A 19,598-nucleotide genomic window follows, 5' to 3' on the forward strand; every position below is an offset into this window, starting at 1 on the left:
ATGATTAAGTACACTCAAATTCAGACTTAAATAACAAAATTGCAAAAAACAGTTCTTTGTAACACTCCTTTGATGGTATTTTATGAATACTTTTACTATCTGAATTCGTACGTGTTTTACATTTATTTTTGTAAAATCAACGGGAAAAGATGTCCTTTGTTAATAATAAAATGCTTTTCTAAGTCTGAGTACAGACTCGGCCTTGGTGCTGTTCGTAATAATGGACCCAGACCATTTCAAAAAATCGAGCTCTTACTAAAGAAATTTGCTCCACTAGTCGGTGTCCCGGTCCTTCGTTATGATATGCTCCCTGTAGTTCTGTGAGATAATTGATCTATGATTACAGAATAATTGAGATCCCCTGGCAGATCCCTGTACTACTGTGGGATAATTGATCTATAATTACAGAATGAGTGTGTTCCCCTTGCCGGTCCCTGTACTTCTGTGGGATAATTGATCTGTAATTACAGAATGAGTGTGTTCCCCTTGCAGGTCCAATGAAGATGGTTGTAGTGAACAAGATAGGCGAGGCGCTAGAGGTACTCGTGAAAAAGTCCACAGACTTTGCCAACAGGCTTATCAAGCCCTCAGGTAAAGCACACAACTACTGCAGCCACTGATACACGTGCAAGCAATTGCATATGCAAAAATGTTACAGTGCGCGATCGCAATTTATATTTCACTAATTAATAAACAAAAGCTTCATTTATTATTTTTCAAGCTCGCGATTGATCATTCATATTCCTTGAACGCACGAACAGAAAACATAACTGTATGGGCGATGGTCCTTTTAAATTCAAGTGTAATCAATTTCCTTATTTGCTTGCTCAAGTCGAGATGTTCACGGACGGGTGTCGGGACATCGGTTTCAGCAATTACTCGCCAACCTGGAAACTACACAGGAAACTTTCCGCAAAGGCCCTCAGGTACAATCCTGGAGTGTTGTTCATTCAATCTTTGCTCTTTGTATTATTTTTGATAATAATACATTTAGAAAATTGATAAAAAATGGAAGTCCCTTTCAATCTTCATGTTCCTTCTTACTAAGAGTGTGTTCATTTTGATACATGTTTAGACGTCATACTGTCTTTATTATTTTAAATTTGTCTCACTTCGAGCACCGCGTTTGCAGAAAATCGTTCTTTAGTCGTGCGATGTTAGTTTTAATTACCAATAAAATGAATATATTTTTTTCAATATATTGCACATTATAGAATCCGATAGAGTTATTTGACCACCTCTGACACAAAAGAGTGATCAGGCGGATTGAGGCCTCAATTCTTAGTATAACCTAGTATAAATTGTTGATAAAAAACGTGCACTGTATCCCCCACACACATTTCACAGACAGTCCATGCAGGGACCAGCCCTACAGCACCGTGTCCACAAGGCCAAGAAAACGGCACTCGCCGAGATGGACGGGCACGCGGACACGCCTTTCGACCCTTTCGGGCCATTAACATCCTAATGGGCAATATCCTCACCCATTTATGCTTCGGAGAAGAGTAAGTTGAGATTAGGCTTAGCCCCTCTTCTTTTGAGTAAAACAGGACCTTACGTTGGCATTCCATATTTCTAATTTATATTTAAAAATCTATGCATAATACTGAGTCACTTAAACAAGAGTAAAGAACTTTTGAGAATGGTTCAGACACATAACGTGTGGAACTCCGTTTGTTGGTTGCGCCAAGTCTTAGTAGTGAATAATACGCAAAGGGTAGGTAATATAATGTGATTAACTAACAAGTTCAGATCGTGTAATGGATCGTAAGTTGAAAGTTTTTAAGAAACCTGTATTTTCATCATCGTTCATCATTATCACCGCCGTCGTAGTCTTCTTTGTCTACTCCGCCGCCGATTATTATTGATCAGATTACCTTTAAACGAATAATATTCTTGATATTTCTTTACGATTCTTTTATCGTCAAGGCTAACAACATTCTCGTATGTGTATACAGAAGGGATAGTTCACGTTACTGATGATCATGATTGTGATAATGGTGACAGTAATAATAATGGTGTTGATGTCAGGCAGAAGTACCGACTAAACGTCGGATTCCCTCGGTTTACTATTAGGATCTGTATCATTTAATGTCAATTGAAATCGAAATGTACAGGGGTTGACGAGCAGTTGTAAAATCTTAAATACATATACTTATAACCAGATACAGTTTCGAGGAAGTAAACTACATTCTAAAGCAGGCAGACCGGCGCATCACAGAATTTAATTCGGGGACCCTTGAGGACGTCTTACCACCGATCAGACACGTTTACAAGTCACGGGGATTCCGAAAAATGGAGGACTTCTTCCATACCTTAATAGTGGATTTCATAGGAAAGAAATACCATGCAGAGAAGGAGACATTTAAACGCGGTGGGTGCCTTATTTTGGGATAAATAAACAATGATGAAAACTACTTTAGAAACTTCTGTGATGAAAAGTATCAATAACTGAAGAACGAAATAAAATAAGTAAGGTTTGTATATCCAGTGTCTATAAATCTTACCCTCTTGATTAATCCCCCAGACAAGTTGCGTCACTACGTGACCACCCTATTCTTGCTCGTTTGGAGACTGAAGAATCAGAAGAGGATGCCCTTGTCGCCCTGACAGACTCACACATTATCCAGACTATTGCGGACGTACTATTTGGTAAGAATTCAGCGTGTTTGAAATTGAATGTTGGATGCGTTGCTTTCATTTGTTATGTAAAATTTAATCACCATTCCCGGCAGAGAAGAGCAAATTTTGGTATGATTCTAACACCTCTAAAGTTATATGACAAGGTTTTCCGTCCATTTCATCAGAACACCTCTGACCGATACACCTGTCCTTACAGCTGGTTTAGACACGTCCCGACTTACACTGCAGTTCGAATTGCTGCATGTGGCCGCGTATCCGGACATACAAGCGAAAGCCCAGGAGGAAATCGACAGAGTCGTGGGTAAGCGGAATTAAAGGAATGATAGCTTAATTTGTATTTGTGGCACGTTGTTGACTGATTATAGCAAGGAATTGTAAGCAACAGATTTCAAGCAAAAACCAAGGACATGTAATAGCGATCTTGTTACTTCTAGTCAATATAAAACCCACTGGGTTAACTATTCAGCGATGTCCAAATCAGTTTCTATACTTTCTAACCCAATTTTTATGAATCAGATTATGTTTTTACGTAGGCCATGATCGTCTCCCGGGAATAAACGACCGACCGGATCTAGCTTATACGGAGGCCGTTCTGCATGAGAGTATGCGCATCTCAACCGTTGTCCCATCCGGACTCTGGCACGAAACGCTTTGTGACACATCCATAGGTGAGGCTACATTTCACGTAATAACAAGCATGAATGTATTTTGAATACGCCAGCTGGGAAATATTTTTTTCTGGTAAACATCTCTTCATGGAAGATGAGCATATCGTAAAGTCATAATGGGAACTATGTCTCCTACATAACGATGCTATTTTGAATAAAAACTCAACTTTAACAGGAAGTTACAAAATCCCTAAAGGCACGCCGGTGATGATCAACCACTGGGCTTTGCACAACGACCCGGATGCCTGGGACCAGGTTGAGAAGTTTAAACCCGAGCGCTACCTCGACGAGCACGGGAAGCTCGGACCAAAACCCAGGAGCTGGCTCCCCTTTGGAGCAGGCAAACGAGTGTGTCTGGGCGAGTTCGTCGCGAAATCAAATTTGCACCTTATTTTTGCAAGCCTATTACAACGTTATCGGTGGTCGCCAGAGCCAGGACACCATGTTGACATCTCGCCCGAGAGAAGCCTGTTCTTAAATTTTCCCAAGGCGCAAAAACTCCGCATTGAAAGACGGATATAGATCTATATTTATAGGATGTAGCATATAACGCAGGCTGGTTATTTAAATAATGGGTCATTGTTTACGTGTAATATAGAAAACATAATTTAATGTCCCGAATGCAATATACCTGAGGCTAGTAAATATAGTTTTAAAATTGACTTTTATTTTAATCAATATAAGTTTAGATACATTTTGAAATTGCTGATTGTAAGACGTAAGACTATAACAGTGTTTGCTATATAGGTAATGAGTAAAACACGAATAAAATGGTTTTGTTTTATCATTAAGCCACATTTGTAGTTCATTGACGTGGCTATATACTTAGCATCTTCAAACTATTGCCTGAAATGAATAGTATCAAATAATGCCATGTCTTCACCCTGCTTTCGCTTGATACACCTGCATATATATAATTATACATATAATATATATATACTGATCAAACCGTGAAAATGAGCAGGCGTCCTCAAACCGTGGTAATTCCTTTGCCGATGGCTAGACTGCACATAATTATCGCTCTAAACCTACTCTAATTATTGTTCAATATCTTGCCAAAATTAATTTCTGTTTAATACCTGTAGTACAGTTTACGGTGTAACAGATGTGACATATGCATGTTTTTATTCATATCGTGCGCGCGACATATAAAGTCGTGTGACCGGCATTCTAAGTCGTGCGCGCAAGATACTAAGCCGTGCGCACAAGATTCTAAGTCGTGCAAACGAGATACTATGTCGAGCGAAAGACATAATTAGCCAATCGAATCTAACATAATTATGCCCCTGATCACAGATAACATACAGAGAAAGATACGGAAGTGCATTGGCATTTTAATAATATTTGAATATCAAGTTTTACCAATTGTTTGGATCCCTACATTTGATCAAATAGTGTTGAAAAAGGCAGGGTTGTCCACTAATTGACAGCCATACAGTCCTATCTCAATCTCCCGTCTTTAATCATTGCTTACGTTGCGTCCACTCAAAGCTGAACCCTTACGGCCGGGCCCCTTCTCATCTTCTAGTAACCATCTTCCATTACGGGATCGCCGATACCACTCAAACATTTGAGGCTGTGCCAAATTCTTTCCCGTTTATGCTTATTGCATCATACCAAATGTCTTAATTGGTGAATATTCAAGCTGACTACAAAACTGTATGACTTTTCAGTGGGTCAACTGACAACGTGATAAGAAAGGGGTAGTAGCAATGGAAGTGTTGTTGTTCACCAATATGAATAGAAATGACGGTGCACACATGTCAAATGAAATAAGCGATGTTCAACACTGTTTTCATACTTTGATGCCAAAACATTGTTCGTAGAAATTAATAGATGTCGCATAAATCTAAGGCGATAAAAGACACCGTCCATAGAACGCGCCATATGGTTGCTTTAGTGATAAATTCAATAAACAGCTTTGGCATACATTTGGAAGTGTGTTTCTGAGTGATATGTGTTTATCATGCTGACCGACTAAAAGCAACAGAATTTCTTCCTTCGTTTACCAAGTTTTACATACTCATTCAAATTCATTCGATAAATCATTAATTAATTAAAAGATCCACATGTCGACCAAAACGGAAAAATAAGTGTACGATCGGGAAGAAAAATAGAGTCAGTAGGGTTAGAAGAAACAGAGATTTTATTTTCCCAATTGTGCTCTCATAGCTGTGTGCGATGATAATAGTGAGATAGACTTCCCAAATCGCCGACATATTTCTCGACGTGTACCAACGTTAACTATTAGTATCAGACATGTCCGGTTCCGTGAACGGGACGTAAGGCCATTCAGTGTTTACGCCGGAACTATTGTTACTTTGATGGATCTCACTTAAAGCTGCACTCTCACAGATTGAACGTTTTTCAACTATTTTATTTCTTTTGTCTTGGAACGAGTCAATTTTTGCGAAAATCTATGGAAGCCAGTTATACAAGACTGCTGACAAAAAATACATCGCAGTTTTTATATTAAGTTCAAAAATTGATGTTTTCTCGAACGGAAATACGAAAATCTGCGATCTGATCTTCTGTCAGCAATCTTTGATAATTGTTTTGCAGATATTTACGCAAAACTTTTCTTTTTCCAAGACAGAAAAATAAAACAGATGTAAAAATGGTATATCTGTAAGAGTGCAGCTTTAAAAGTCATTGGTTACGATTTTAATAAGAACAAATTACATTGAAACTTGTTTTAAATATATTTATTTTGTTAACTAAAAGTAGTTAATATAATATTAATAAAATATTAATCTCAAATAAAAGGGCTCCCAGTGTTTCCCAAACTGGTAATGAAAGGCCGTTTGACCTGAATCAAATGTGTGGTCCCCATCCCATATACGGCCACTAAAATGAATGGTCCCGGTTCCGGCTCGAAGATGGAGCCAGCATTCGTATGAATCACCGCTGGACGTTTTCCTTTCTAACCAAATGGGGGAGGGCTCCCAGGGCCGCCCAAGGTTAAGGCTCCCGGAAGTTGCCCGCATTTTCATAAATCATCGCGTGAGGTTTCTCATTGTATTCGAAATGGGGGGTTACAGTGCCACGAAAAACCGGTTATGAAAGGCATTTTGCCCTGAAGTAAAATGTGGTCCCCATTACATACACAATTGCATGAGCCGTGCTATGTTATGTGTGTATTATGTTATGCACGCTAGTTATATTTGGATCTGGTATGTTTTGTTAATGATCCTTAATCTCCTTTATCAAACTCAAATTACGAGATAAATGTTAATTCATACTACGATTCGTTCAGCTAGTGATCAATAATGACAACATAAGCAGTTTGAACTCCAACTAAGCATACAAACTATGACAAGCATTGGAACATCTTATAAAAACAAAATTATTGCATGTGCAGTAAAACGCGTAATCGGAATACATTAAACTTTACACTTCATTTCAATGTAAATTTAGGATTTATTTACTCTTAGAGCTCGATTTCGTTCTCTAAAAGGAATATGCTAATACGCTTTGTCATTATGGGAAGCAAGTTTAAGCGAGGAAGATCATGTACTTCAGTCAGACTGCGTTGACGTTCATCCACAGTGAATCTAACAATTAAAATATCTCAAGAGTTCATTTGAGGAACAACCCCTTTCAGACGTAAAACGCAAATCATTTGCAACATTTTAAGGGGTAATATGGAGATGTGCAAATTTTACAAAACATTTTTTTCAGATTTTGGATAAAATCCTCTATCGTAAATTTTGCTTACTGACTCTCGTTTACACTGATACGTTATGCAAAAGACCATTATATAATGAATCTCAAACTGAATACAAATGAAAGTTTGTAACATTTCATGTATAGGGCCTTCAAACCAAGTTTGGCACTGTAGACGGCTCTAAACTTTATACACAGCCTTGTACATAGCATTTATCATACTTGTAGACATATAAACAGTGTATTAGTGAGGCCAACTTGATAATTGATATTCAGTTATTGTCGATAGTATTTGTTTGTTTATGATCCACATATGTTTCATATTAAAACGTGTCGTTTTAAGACTACCTGCGCATGCAGGAGTCTTAAGACCGCAAAATCCGAAGAACTACTTATTTTCATGTCGTTTTAACCAATTGTTTTGTGTCAATGCGCTCTTGGTTTAGCAGAATGACGTCGAAACCATAAAAATAGATTAGTTGTATTGCGGTCCGAGTATGAGTTATTGCTTGTTCGGCTATTTCCGCGCTTTATTTCTGTTTCCCGGCGTTTTATTTTTAGCAGCATATAACTATTTTTAGATCGCTATATTTATCAGATTAATGTGGGTCAAAATAATGGAGACTCTAGTAGGAAGATATCATAATGATATTCACTCCGAGTTTAGCCCAAGATGTTCCAGAAATTATAACGACCGCAAGTGCCCCATCGCCTGCAGGTTTTGTTATTGTAACCCGGCGTGACCCTGAAGCACGCTTAATTTTAATGGTGTATTTTTTATATTACTTTTATGAAATAAGAAACAAAAATGATACTTCAAATACTATGATTTGCCTGCTATACAATAACAAAATACTATTTATTCTATGCCTTAAGGCGTATACTTTTCTAATAAGATGTTTTCATTGATTTGCCTAAAAGCTTCGTTCCGTTGTATTCGTGGCATAGTTTTAGACATTAGGCTTTCAATTTATATAAGCACACATGCCCTGATACGACAGTGAGTTATGCATACGTTTGGTCAAGCAAAGTATTTCGGATTAAACCTGTAAACCATTCTAAGAGTGCGAAGCATTCAAAACAGCACTAGTACTATTTCTTCAAAGATACTTACATAAAACATAAATAACATAAATGTATCAATAAAACTTGGAAAAGCACAATCATATTCTTCTCATTCTTAGAACAGACAATTTTCGATAATCTAAAAATAGTTTCTACATACATTTACTGACTACATGTTTGTCTTCACCGCGGGAAAACGATCATCTGATAAGCTCTGCATTTTGAAAGGAATTATTGCTTAAGTTGTTCGTAAAATATAATCATTTTCCTTAAACAATTAAAACGTGTATGTTCATAAAACTTGCCTATCGTATAATATCTAATCAAAGCACCGAAAACCCTTTAGAAGCGATTGAAAGGGGAATGCATTATAACCTTAAATACATGGGGGTGGGGGATACGTCGACTGAAGTGATAAGCTGTGCATTTTGAAAGGAATTATTACTGAAGTTGTTTGTACAAAAAAGATTTTCCTTAAACAAAACGTGTATATTCATAAAAGGAAATGATATATATATGATGCATTATACTTTCCTATCGTATGATATCTCATCAAAGCAACGAAAAACATTTAGAAACGATTGAAAGGGGCATGCATTGTAACCTTAAATACATGGGGATGGGGGATTACGACGATTAAAGTGACTTTTGCAAAGACAAAATGACACCAGACGCCATAAAATAGATATAGATATGTATGTTTACCTTGCCCAATATGGGCCCAAGCGCTCTTGGCCCTCGGCTCAGTTTTCACTTTTATCTATGTGCCCTCCATTCATTCCCATATTGTTCAAATAAAATTTGCAACTCTTACATATTTGCCCGCAGATAGTCTTTCAGCGCATTCGCGCTTTAATTAACTATTGTTTTTGCATTAAAAGGCATGTTTTGAACTTTTAAATTAAAAAAGAATCCAGCGCCATTTTCTTCCAAAACTTAACGCCTGAAAAATAACAATAATAATAAAAAGAGATAAATAAATGAATAAATGAATGAATGAATGAATGAATGAATGAATGAATGAATGAATGAAATTTATTTATTTATTAATTTATTTTAATATATTTATATAAATAAATAAATATATTAAAATAAATTAATAAATAAATAAATAAATAAATAAATAAATAAATAAATAAATAAATAAATATAAATAAATAAATAAATAAATAAATAAATAAATAAATAAATAAATAAATAAATAAATAAATTAATTAATTAATTAATTAATTTTAATAAATAAATAAATAAATAAATAAATAAATAAATAAATAAATAAATAAATAAATAAATAAATCTTATAACTTTTTACTACGATATTGACATAAAAATGTAAAATTTTAAGGATTAAAGGGTGGGGGGGGGGTAGTCGCCCCGCCCCGTCTTCTTTTTCAGATCAGTCATGATAAAAACATTGAAAAAAGGAATTACGTATGCTTGATTCTCGCTGTGCACGTATGTTTTAGTTTTGTGGTTGATTTTGACAGTTTATTCGACGATGTTCTACATGTTGACCTACATTTCAATAATGTGCTTGATTTTAACCCTACGTCAGAGCCATAGCTTGTATTTGATACTGTTTGATTGTAGTTGTCTGTTGTGTGTTTTGTATTTAGAAGTCATTGTTGTGAGTAGTTTTACTTTGGACATATTCTTTTGACAGTAACATTGTCTTGAAAACGGAGTTATCTAGCTGCATTTGTTTACGTTCTGTTTCATATTTCAAAGCCATTAATATCAGGTCATTGATGGTGGTTTGTCGATGCGTACATAAACACAATCGGTCTTATTGTACGGTCCATTCATTCATAAACGCACGAGCAAACATTTCTTTGTGATTCAAATTAGGATTATCGTGTTCATTAATTTTACAGGTAAGTTCATACATACTTTAACCGTTTCTGATAGAATTCGCTGCAGAATATTAATGGAGAAGAAGCCATTACCAGGCATAGTAAATAGTAATTGTATTTTGAGATAATTTTGTAGGATTATTGATTTTGCAGTTGTAGAATCACTATTATTAAAAATAGACTCGGTTTTAAATAGAGTTAGAGGGTTATGTAGAGTGTGATTATAGGTCACCAGCATTTTAAACGGTCTTGTTTTCAATAAAGTTTTTAATATTTCATTATTAATTGTGACCTTTGCTGTAGACAGCTTCTTAATTTAGAACTGTTATGTTAAATATTGAGTGGTTTAGTTTCTGAATTTAGGCACATTTGTATAAATAAGTCTAAATTACATCATAAATGAGGCTTAAATGTCCAGTATATGTGTATTGGTAAGTGTTGTTACATATATCACATTAATGTATATATATATAAACTCCGATTTACTATAGATTATTTTATCATAAAAACTGCAACATATTAAAAATAGCCTTGCATCATATGAAAAAACTGTACCTTTGAAGTGTTGACCCGTATGAAGTCATCATCATCATCATCATCATCATCATCATTATCTTCATCAACATTATCATCATCATCATCGTCATCTTCATAGTCGTCCGGCTGGTGCCGTCGTCATCGTCGTCGTCAGCAGCAGCAGCATAAGCATCATCATCATCAGCATCATCATTGTCGTCGTCAACATTATCATCATCATCATCATCATCATCATCATCATCATCATCATCATCATCATCATTATAATCATCATCATCATCATCATCATCGTCTTCGTCGTCGCAATCTTAGTCGTTGTGGTCATTGTTTTCCTCGTCATCATCATCATCCATCATCATCATCATCATCATCATCATCATCACAAACACCACAACCACCACCACCAACATCATCATCATCATCATCATCATCCTCATCATCCTCATCATTATCATTTTCATCATCATGTTTTATTCGTTTTTAAAGTATTTTAATGTTTATGACGTGTTTTATTCGAAATCTGATGACGGGAGCATGTTAGAAGTGTTATATATATGCAAGAGCAAAGGACTTAGAAATGAGCGAAGTGAATAGGGGAGATAATAATGGAGCAAAAGGATAAACTTTCTATTAAACAAGTTTCAGACTTGTATTAAAAAAGTAATTTTTTTTAGGTAAATCAAGAATTAAAGAGAGGTTTCTTTGCAAGAACGGGTCAAATAGTTAAAGTATTTTTTGCAGTGGATTATTTCGCATTGTCATCTTTTTATGTCTCAGGTTTTATAAAATTACTTTCAAACGTTTCCGAATTACGCTTTGACAACATGCGTTTAAATAAAATCAAAGTATAAAATGAGTTAACTTCACGACATGCATCACTTTCAGTCATTTTGAAGCTCACGTCATGGTAAAAAGAACAAAATGACCATTGCTCTGTGCATGTACATTAAAGTGTCCAAAAATCAATGAAACAACAATGGGACACAACTTCAAAACTGAAAAATCAAAAACTCACAGCTAAGCCTGCCAACATTGCATACCAAACACTTGTATAGCGTACAATCCTAATTAGGTCTGGAATTTTGAAGTTAAGATGTGAACAAGATTGGGTCTGCAGAAAGTCAAACACAACCCAAGCTAATAAGTGTTTTAAAATTCAACTTGTGGTGCAGCATTGTTAATTGCATAAACGATACATTGCACAAAGAATTTCAGATATGATGATGTTTTTTACGTAATGTGCAAGGCTAAATTTCAGAATAGTTCACATACAATACATTTTTATTTCAAATGATGCGATCTTACATGTGATGCAGCTTACATAAAGCTCCATAACAGAGTGAATTAACAGTGTTTGTGATGTTCCAGCCGAACTATGTCGGTGGAGGCGTACCTGCCGTCCTCTCCCATCTCGACGGCCCTGTTTGCCCTCGTAGTGGGCCTCTTTTCCTTCTGGCTGCTCCGGCGGATGCGCTATAACTACCCGCCCCGCCCAGGCATCGCGCTCCCCCTGCTGGGACATGCTTACAGTAAGGAAAACACCACTGAAATTTCATTTACATTCAACTTTGCATTACTTGTTACATCAGATGTCATTCAATTATAGCCACACTGCTTCGCGTTGTCATGTCTGATAAAAGTTTATTCCACATGAAAAAGGTATCTTATGAGATATACGATTTTTAGTTACCAGATGCCTATATAAGTCGGTAGATCCTCATTAGTATACGGTTCCTTTTATATTTTGTCATAATCGAATTTTTTAAATATTTTTCCAATAAAGGTATACTTTATGGCCACAACAATAACCCACCTATCGATTGTGAATTTGTTTCACTTAGTACGACTCTTTTATTTCAGAAATATCGTTTAATGACCTTTGCTTGCAAGCTTTTGAATGGTCGAAGATTTACGGGCCAGTTTTGACCGTCCATGTTGGTGAGTGAATGTTTTCTAAGATACATACACGGTACTTATATAACCCATGTGTTGTCATGTAAAAAGTATTAATACCGGCGAAACTGATCCAATCTTTAATACCTAAAGATATGATTAAGTATACTCTGAAGTCTGAGTTCAGACTCCAATGGCAAAATTGCAAATGTTCATTTCATTGTTACATTCCTTCTAGTTTTTATGATGGTATTTTCAGTATTTATAACTATCCAAAATTGTACGTGTTTTACCAAAAAATATGTTCAACAAACGGAAAAAAGTTATCCTTTGAAACGAAAAAAGTTCTTTTCTAAGTCTGACTCCAGACATGGCCATGAAGCTTTTTGTAATCATGAACCCAGACACTGTCAAACTCTACCTTAAGAAAGTGGACTTTATCAATCTATAATTACAGAATGATATAGTTTCCCCCTTGCAGGTCCAATGAAGATGGTTGTGGTGAACAAGATAGATGAGGCGCTAGAGGTCCTCGTGAAAAAGTCCACAGACTTTGCAAACAGGCTTATCACGCCCTCAGGTAACACACCAAAACACCGCGACAACTAAGACACGTGCAAGATAATTCATAAACATATATGTCACATTGCACAATCGCAATTCATAGTTCACTCGTTGAAAAACGAAACTTCCATTATTGTTTACAAGGTCGCGTCCAACCGTCCATAATGCTTGACCGCAGGACCAGAAAACTAATCTCAATGTCCGATAACTCTCCATTTAAATGCCAGTGTAATCAATTTCCTTATTTGATTGCTCCAGTCGAGATGTTCACGGACGGGAATCGGGACATAGCTTTCAGCAATTACTCGCCCACCTGGAAACTACACAGGACACTTTCCTCAAAGGCCCTTAGGTACAGATATGGAATGATGTTCATCCTATGTATGTTTTTAAATTATTCTTAATTATAATACATTTGGAAAATTGGACAAGACCATTAGTAAAAAATGGAAGTCAATTTCAATCTTCACTTTCCTTCTTACTAAGAGTTTGTTCATTTTGATACATATATGTTTAAGCTTCATATATGCTAAGTTGTGTCAAATAGGGCAGGATCTTCGAGCACCGCGTTTGCAGATCGCGTTTGCCATTCTTGAATCACGCGGTGCAGCATCATGCTTGTTGTAATGCCAGTGGTTATTTTGTCACTAAAAGTCCTCAATGAACTTCTTTGACCTCCTCTGACAGAATCTCGAGTTATCAGGAGGAGCAAGGCTTTGTTTCCAAGTATATGTATTATAACTAGTTGATGCAAATTAAGATGCAAATTAAGAACACGTGTATTCTTATCCCCAATACCCGTTTCAAAGACACTACATGCAGGGACCAGCCCTAGAGCACCGTGTTCACGCGGCCCTGGAGACGGCATTGGCGGAGATGGACGGGCACGCGGACACGCCCTTTGACCCTGTCGAGCACGTTAACTTCATAGTTGGCAATATTCTCGCCGGCTTATGTTTTGGAGGAAAGTAAGTCGGGATTCTGTTTTTCCCCTTACCTTTTGTATAAAACGGGAACTTGACTTGCGGTAGCATTCCATATTTATAATACAGTAGTATAACAACTATACTTAATACTGAGTCAATTAAAAATCAGTTAGGAACTTTTGAGCATGGTTAAGACGTATACACGTGAGGTTCTCCGTTTAGCGGTAGCGCCGAGTCTTAGAAGTGACGATACTTAATTTAATGTGATATAATAGCAAGTTAGATCGTGCAATGAATTGTAATTTTGCAATTTTCAAAAAAACACATTATTTTCATCATCGTTTCATCATCATCATCGCCGTAGAAGTCTTCGTCACCGACCATCTTATTACTTTTAAAAGAAATAATATACATTTGAAACAATTCTATCATCGGCAATTTTGACAATATGCTCTCATACGCATGTTAAAGTGATAGTGAACGTTACTGAAGGTAATGATAGTGATAATAATGATGATGATGATGGTGATGGTGGTGGCGATGGCAGGTGCGATGATGATGATGATATCAAACATCGATCGAGTTTTGGTCAATAAGTAGTAAACAAAATAAAGTACTGGGGTTGACGATCACGATAGTGAACTCTCAAATACATATACTTATCACTAGATACGGTTTCGAGGACAAGGAAGTAAACTACATCCTAGAACAAGAGGACCGGCTTATCAAAGAATTTGCTTCGGGGACCCTGGAGGACTTCTTACCATTCATCAGGCACGTTTACAAATCACAGGGATTCCGATTACTAGAGGACTTCCACCAGAACCTGATAGTGGACTTCATAGGGAAGAAATACCATGCAGAGAAGAAGACATTTAAAAAAGGTGGTTGCCTTATTTGAGACTCATTAATGATGAATATGATGTTTAAAACTTTCCGTAAAACAAGAAGACGTAAAATAAGTAAAGTGTGTATATCCAGTTTCCATATGCCTTACCCCCTTTATCCCTCCCCCAGACAAGCTGCGTCACTTTGTGGACCACCTTATTCTTGCTCGTACGGAGGTCGAGGAATCGGAAGGAGATGCCCTTGTCGCCCTGACAGACTTACACATTATCCAGACTATTGCGGACATATTCTTTGGTAAGAAGACGGCGTGTTTTTAATTAGTTTATGGATGCGTTGCTAGCATCGGCAAAGTAATATTTAATTGCCATTTCAGGCCTACAGAAAAAGTCAAACTTGGTTTGTTATATTAAAGGTTTTTCAGTCCATGTTCTGAACTTCCCTGACCGATATACCTTTCATTAAAGCTGGTGTGGACACGTCCCGACTGACACTGCGGTTCGCATTGCTGCATATGGCCGCCTACCCAGACATACAAGCGAAAACCCAGGAGGAAATAGACAGAGTCGTAGGTAAGCGGGATAATATGGATGATATCTTAATGAGTGTAAGTGGCACGTGGTTGACTAATTTCAGCAGGGGTTGAAAGCAACATTTTTAAAGCAAAATCCCAGAACATGTAAAAGGAATACCGCGTTTTATATTCGATATAACATCCACTCGGCTACACGTTCAGGGATGTTTATATCAGTTTCTGTACGCTCTAACTCAAATTTACGAAACAGTGTGTGTTTTTCCGATAGGCCGTGACCGTCTCCCCGGGCTAGACGACCGACCGGATCTAGCGTACACGGAGGCTGTTCTGCATGAGAGTATGCGCATCTCAACCGTGGCCCCCAGCGGCGTCTGGCACGAGACACTTTGTGACACATCCATAGGTAAGGTTTCATTGCACGTAATGACAAACGTGAATGTAGCTGAGGTACGAAAACTGGGAAATATATTTCTTTTCAACATCTTGGCATGGATGATGAGCATATCTTAATGTCATTATGGACACATTTTTCTACAACAACGATGTTACTTGAATGGAAATTCGACTTTTACAGGAAGTTACAAAATCCCTCAAGGCACGCCGGTGATGATTAACCACTGGGCCTTGCACAACGACCCGGATGCCTGGGACGAGGTTGAGAAGTTTAAACCCGAGCGCTACCTCGACGAGCAAGGGAAGCTCGGACCAAAACCCAAGAGCTGGCTCCCCTTTGGAGCAGGCAAACGAGTGTGCCTGGGCGAGTTCGTTGCGAAACCAGAGTTGCACCTGATCTTCGCTAGCCTACTACAGCGTTATCGGTGGTCACCACAGCCAGGGCACCCTGTTGACATCTCTCCCGAGAGAAGCCTGTTCTCAAATTTTCCCAAGGCGCAGGAACTCCGCATGGAAAGGCGGATATAGATTCATATTTATAGGGTGTAGCATATAATGTAATTTGGTTATTTGAATAATCGGACATTGACTACGTGTAGAATCGAAAACGTAATTGTATACAATCTACGTGGGGGGAGTAAATATAGTCGCAGTATTTTAATCAATACAAGTTGGAATACAGATTGGAATACAGATTGAAATCGTAAGTCCAACATATCCCAAACCAGCTTCATAAATAAAATACAATAGATAATTAAGTTTCATTCAAAGATTCTAGAAAAAAGTATAACATTGGCTTCCGGGAATTCCAGGCCCCAGTATCACAATGTACTTAAGTCAAATCTCAATCTTAGACTCAGCTCATTTTACCACATAATTTATAACCTTATTTAAAATTGAATAAGATTTTACACCTAATAAAGCGCATTCCCCCATACGATATGTTGATTTTAAACTGTGGTCATGAATACAATGAAAAGAAATCTTAAGCATAAAATGTATTTGAGAACAGCTGTATGTTTTAACAATTACTCCAATATATGAGCTGCCCTAGAATAAGTTCTCTTCGAAATATCAATACGAGGTTTCTATAAAAAAACATTCTAGGAGAAAATATGTCTTTAAAACTGTAAAAACATATAATAGTTTGAATCATACTATGCTTTTATGTGGTAAAATGAGTTGAGAATGATATTGAGATTTGACGTAAGTAGTTTTGTGATAGTGTGGTCTGTTGTAGATTATGACGTTCCAAAGACGGTATTACTCTTTTTAGTCATTTTGAAATCGATAGGTATTGTCTTTTCTTTCAGATGAACATTGTCCATTACTTTTTAACATGAAATCATTTCTTGTTAAAACAAACGAACATCAAATTGAAAAAAAAAGTTTGGCAGGCTTAGAAAGCAAATGTTTTCAGTACTTATTTAGATAATTTAAACCTTGAGCACGTATAATGTTTGTATTACCATAATTAGCTTTTTTCGAACGTTTTATAAGGACAGTTAAAGCTATTACAAAAAATAAACATTTAGTGATTACAACATAACATAATTGGTTGTCCGGTTAGCTAGCGCAGTGGTTAGCGCACAAAGGCGACCCGGGTTCGATTCCCGGCCTGGGAGCATGTGAGTTTGGTTAGTGGTCACCAAGCCGGACAAGTGGGTTTTCTCTGGGTACTCCGGTTTCCGCCACACCACAACGCGCAACATCGTGCCAACGAGAGTGATTAATATAAGTTGTAATAGCTTGTTTCACAACCGTTGTAATATTAAATAAAGTTGTAACTAACATAACATAACATAATTCGAGTAAGATTATCAGACGCGAACTGGCGCTGCTCCGTCTGTATCGCAATTGACGCATTTATCAGAAGTGATGCTCCCATCGGCGTCGAGACACGAACTGACAATTCCTATGCCTCTCGTTTTTTTTGGTTATATTAACTCACATCACGTGACCAGAAAGGAATGTTCCATTTTAATAACTCTCTTGGATGAACCTCTCATATATAAATTACATTATAGAGTAAGGTTGTCAGATTAGGTTATCCCTAGAAAATAAGTGAACCGTTACAATATAACTTCTTCCATATCAATTTATCATGCACCATTTAAGTAAAGATATGAAATACTAAATCCCAAACATAAACATTAAATACACAAAGAAAAACCTACCAAAGAAACAACGGTAACGGTGGAAGCCACAAATTGTGAAATACTTTACAACTTTATAAGACAGAAGAAGGTTATTTTCCGGACTACTGCTATCACTTTATAGAGATAGTTCCCAGCGATGAGGAACCAATTTGCTGATCTGACCTTGTGAGACCAATATAGAATAACTGGGGGAAACCTTTTGTAGAATGCGCTTAAATCATCAAAAGAAAAGTGTTAAATTTATTTTTGAATAACTCGAATGATGTAATCACATTTATTTCGTGTGATATTTAGTTAATATGCAGAGAAAAACTGTTTATTTTCACATGGTTTATTTTAATTTAAAATTGGTAACATCACAGTGTAGTTTCATGTTTGTTGTCATATCAAAACCCATGCACGTGTCACAATGAGCATTTAAAAATATCAAAATGATACTATATGACGTGTTGTATGAAGTGTAAGTCAATTACCATAATAACCAAACTAAATTTAACGAACCTGTGCTGCTCAACCACTGAAATGTATTTAAGTTAGTTTTACTTTTTGACGTTGAATTTTTTAGATTTTATAAATGCAAGTATTTTAAAAGTGGAAAAAGTTATCTGGAGTTTGTTTTTTTAATCCTCGATTCTCGTGCAACAATTTTGAAATTAAATGTTAACCAACTAATTAAAATGAAGAATGCCCAAATGCCTCGAATACAGTGGTACATATATTTTAGCAGTCCCAAAATAGGTTATAAAAAATTGTAGTCATGGTTCCATTACCCAGACATTGTCAGTTCATTTTTAGCAATACTACTCCACAGTTGAAAAAAAATTCCAGAAGTTGTATATTGCATTTAATGTTAAGGTAATAGTTAAAAAATTAAAATTTGCTGTCGGAAAATATCTCGTGTACCTTTTGTTTCTTCTTATTATCTAACCCACTAAATAAGTCGATGATCTTGTAATTTGCTGTAAAAGAGTGCTTAGATTATGTTTTTACATTTATTTTTGCAGTTGTAAATTATCCGATTTGCTTATGTTTCTAGTTATTATATACCTGACTGTAAGTAAATAATATGAAATCGGCCAAGTAATTTTCTTATTAGTATGTATCACCTAAATACTATGTTTAGCAATACTCACATAAAAAGTAAAATGGACGTTGCAGGTTTGAAGTCTAGGACATTACTTTTTTCTTCTTCTTAGGATGCCACAGCACCATGCAGATTTATTTTCACTGTACAGTGAATAACTAAAGAAAGTGTAACTAGAAAGCAAATTTAGTAGATACATGTATGTGAATCTGTGATAGAATTTCTGGAAGGCATACTAAGCCATTGAAAGAGCATATTTAAAGTTATATGTTCATTCTGTTCCTTGAATATTGCGTATAGTTTGTATTGTATTTGCATTTTAAAGACATTGCATTTAAACTAAACTTAACGATGGCATGCAAACGCTTACTTAAACTGGTATAAACTTCGTCAAATAGTAAACATTGAAGCATTTCAAACATCAACATGTATACATTAAACTGACTTAAAGCGGTTCAAACTTAGGACACATTAATAATAAGAAGAAAATCGTAAAGACCATTCCATTACATGACTAAATAGGGGCGATATATGTGTGCTTATTATAATCACATTTATCCTGTTTCATATACTTTTAAGAGAGTTCATCAAATTTATGAAACTGATTTATCGCTTTTCATTTGAAAAGACTGCTTGCTTAAGTTACATCATCGACAGTCTTTCAGCGCTTTCAGCGCTATGATTTTATGTGTGATGTCTAAGGTTGCTTAAAATGAGCGGTACAAACAGCAAGGTAAAAATATGATGGCATATAACTGCCGTAGAA

The 19,598-nt window shown here is 36.3% G+C and overlaps 1 protein-coding gene and 1 pseudogene across 2 annotated transcripts; both read left to right on the top strand.

Annotated features, from left to right (window-relative positions):
* The first annotated feature begins 503 nt into the window (after positions 1 to 503).
* On the top strand, positions 504 to 3,833 carry LOC128244432 (steroid 17-alpha-hydroxylase/17,20 lyase-like; annotated as a pseudogene).
* A 5,783-nt stretch (positions 3,834 to 9,616) lies between these two features.
* On the top strand, positions 9,617 to 18,793 carry LOC128242555 (steroid 17-alpha-hydroxylase/17,20 lyase-like). 2 transcript variants are annotated; one of them, XM_052959747.1, is made up of 11 exons: positions 9,617 to 9,916; positions 11,801 to 11,961; positions 12,293 to 12,370; positions 12,807 to 12,905; positions 13,148 to 13,241; positions 13,699 to 13,857; positions 14,485 to 14,699; positions 14,833 to 14,958; positions 15,129 to 15,233; positions 15,465 to 15,599; positions 15,771 to 18,793. In XM_052959747.1, exons 2-11 carry the CDS (start codon positions 11,808 to 11,810, stop codon positions 16,115 to 16,117), a joined length of 1,512 nt encoding a protein of 503 aa, XP_052815707.1. In that variant the 5' UTR covers positions 9,617 to 9,916; positions 11,801 to 11,807; the 3' UTR covers positions 16,118 to 18,793. The 2 variants fall into 2 exon arrangements, with proteins under 2 accessions (XP_052815707.1, XP_052815708.1); XM_052959748.1 differs by having other exon boundaries at positions 9,624 to 9,669.
* The last annotated feature ends 805 nt before the right edge of the window (positions 18,794 to 19,598 follow it).

The sequence above is a fragment of the Mya arenaria genome, chromosome 8 (assembly GCF_026914265.1).
Source record: "Mya arenaria isolate MELC-2E11 chromosome 8, ASM2691426v1".
Lineage (NCBI taxonomy): Eukaryota > Metazoa > Mollusca > Bivalvia > Myida > Myidae > Mya > Mya arenaria.

Coding starts and splice junctions, on each gene's coding strand:
- LOC128242555 (XM_052959747.1), top strand. CDS start 11,808: ATGTCGGTGGAGGCGTACCTGCCGTCCTCTCCCATCTCGACGGCCCTG. Junction 14,700..14,832: donor GAAGAAGACATTTAAAAAAG/GTGGTTGCCTTA, acceptor TCCCTCCCCCAG/ACAAGCTGCGTCACTTTGTG. Junction 15,234..15,464: donor GGAAATAGACAGAGTCGTAG/GTAAGCGGGATA, acceptor TTTTTCCGATAG/GCCGTGACCGTCTCCCCGGG.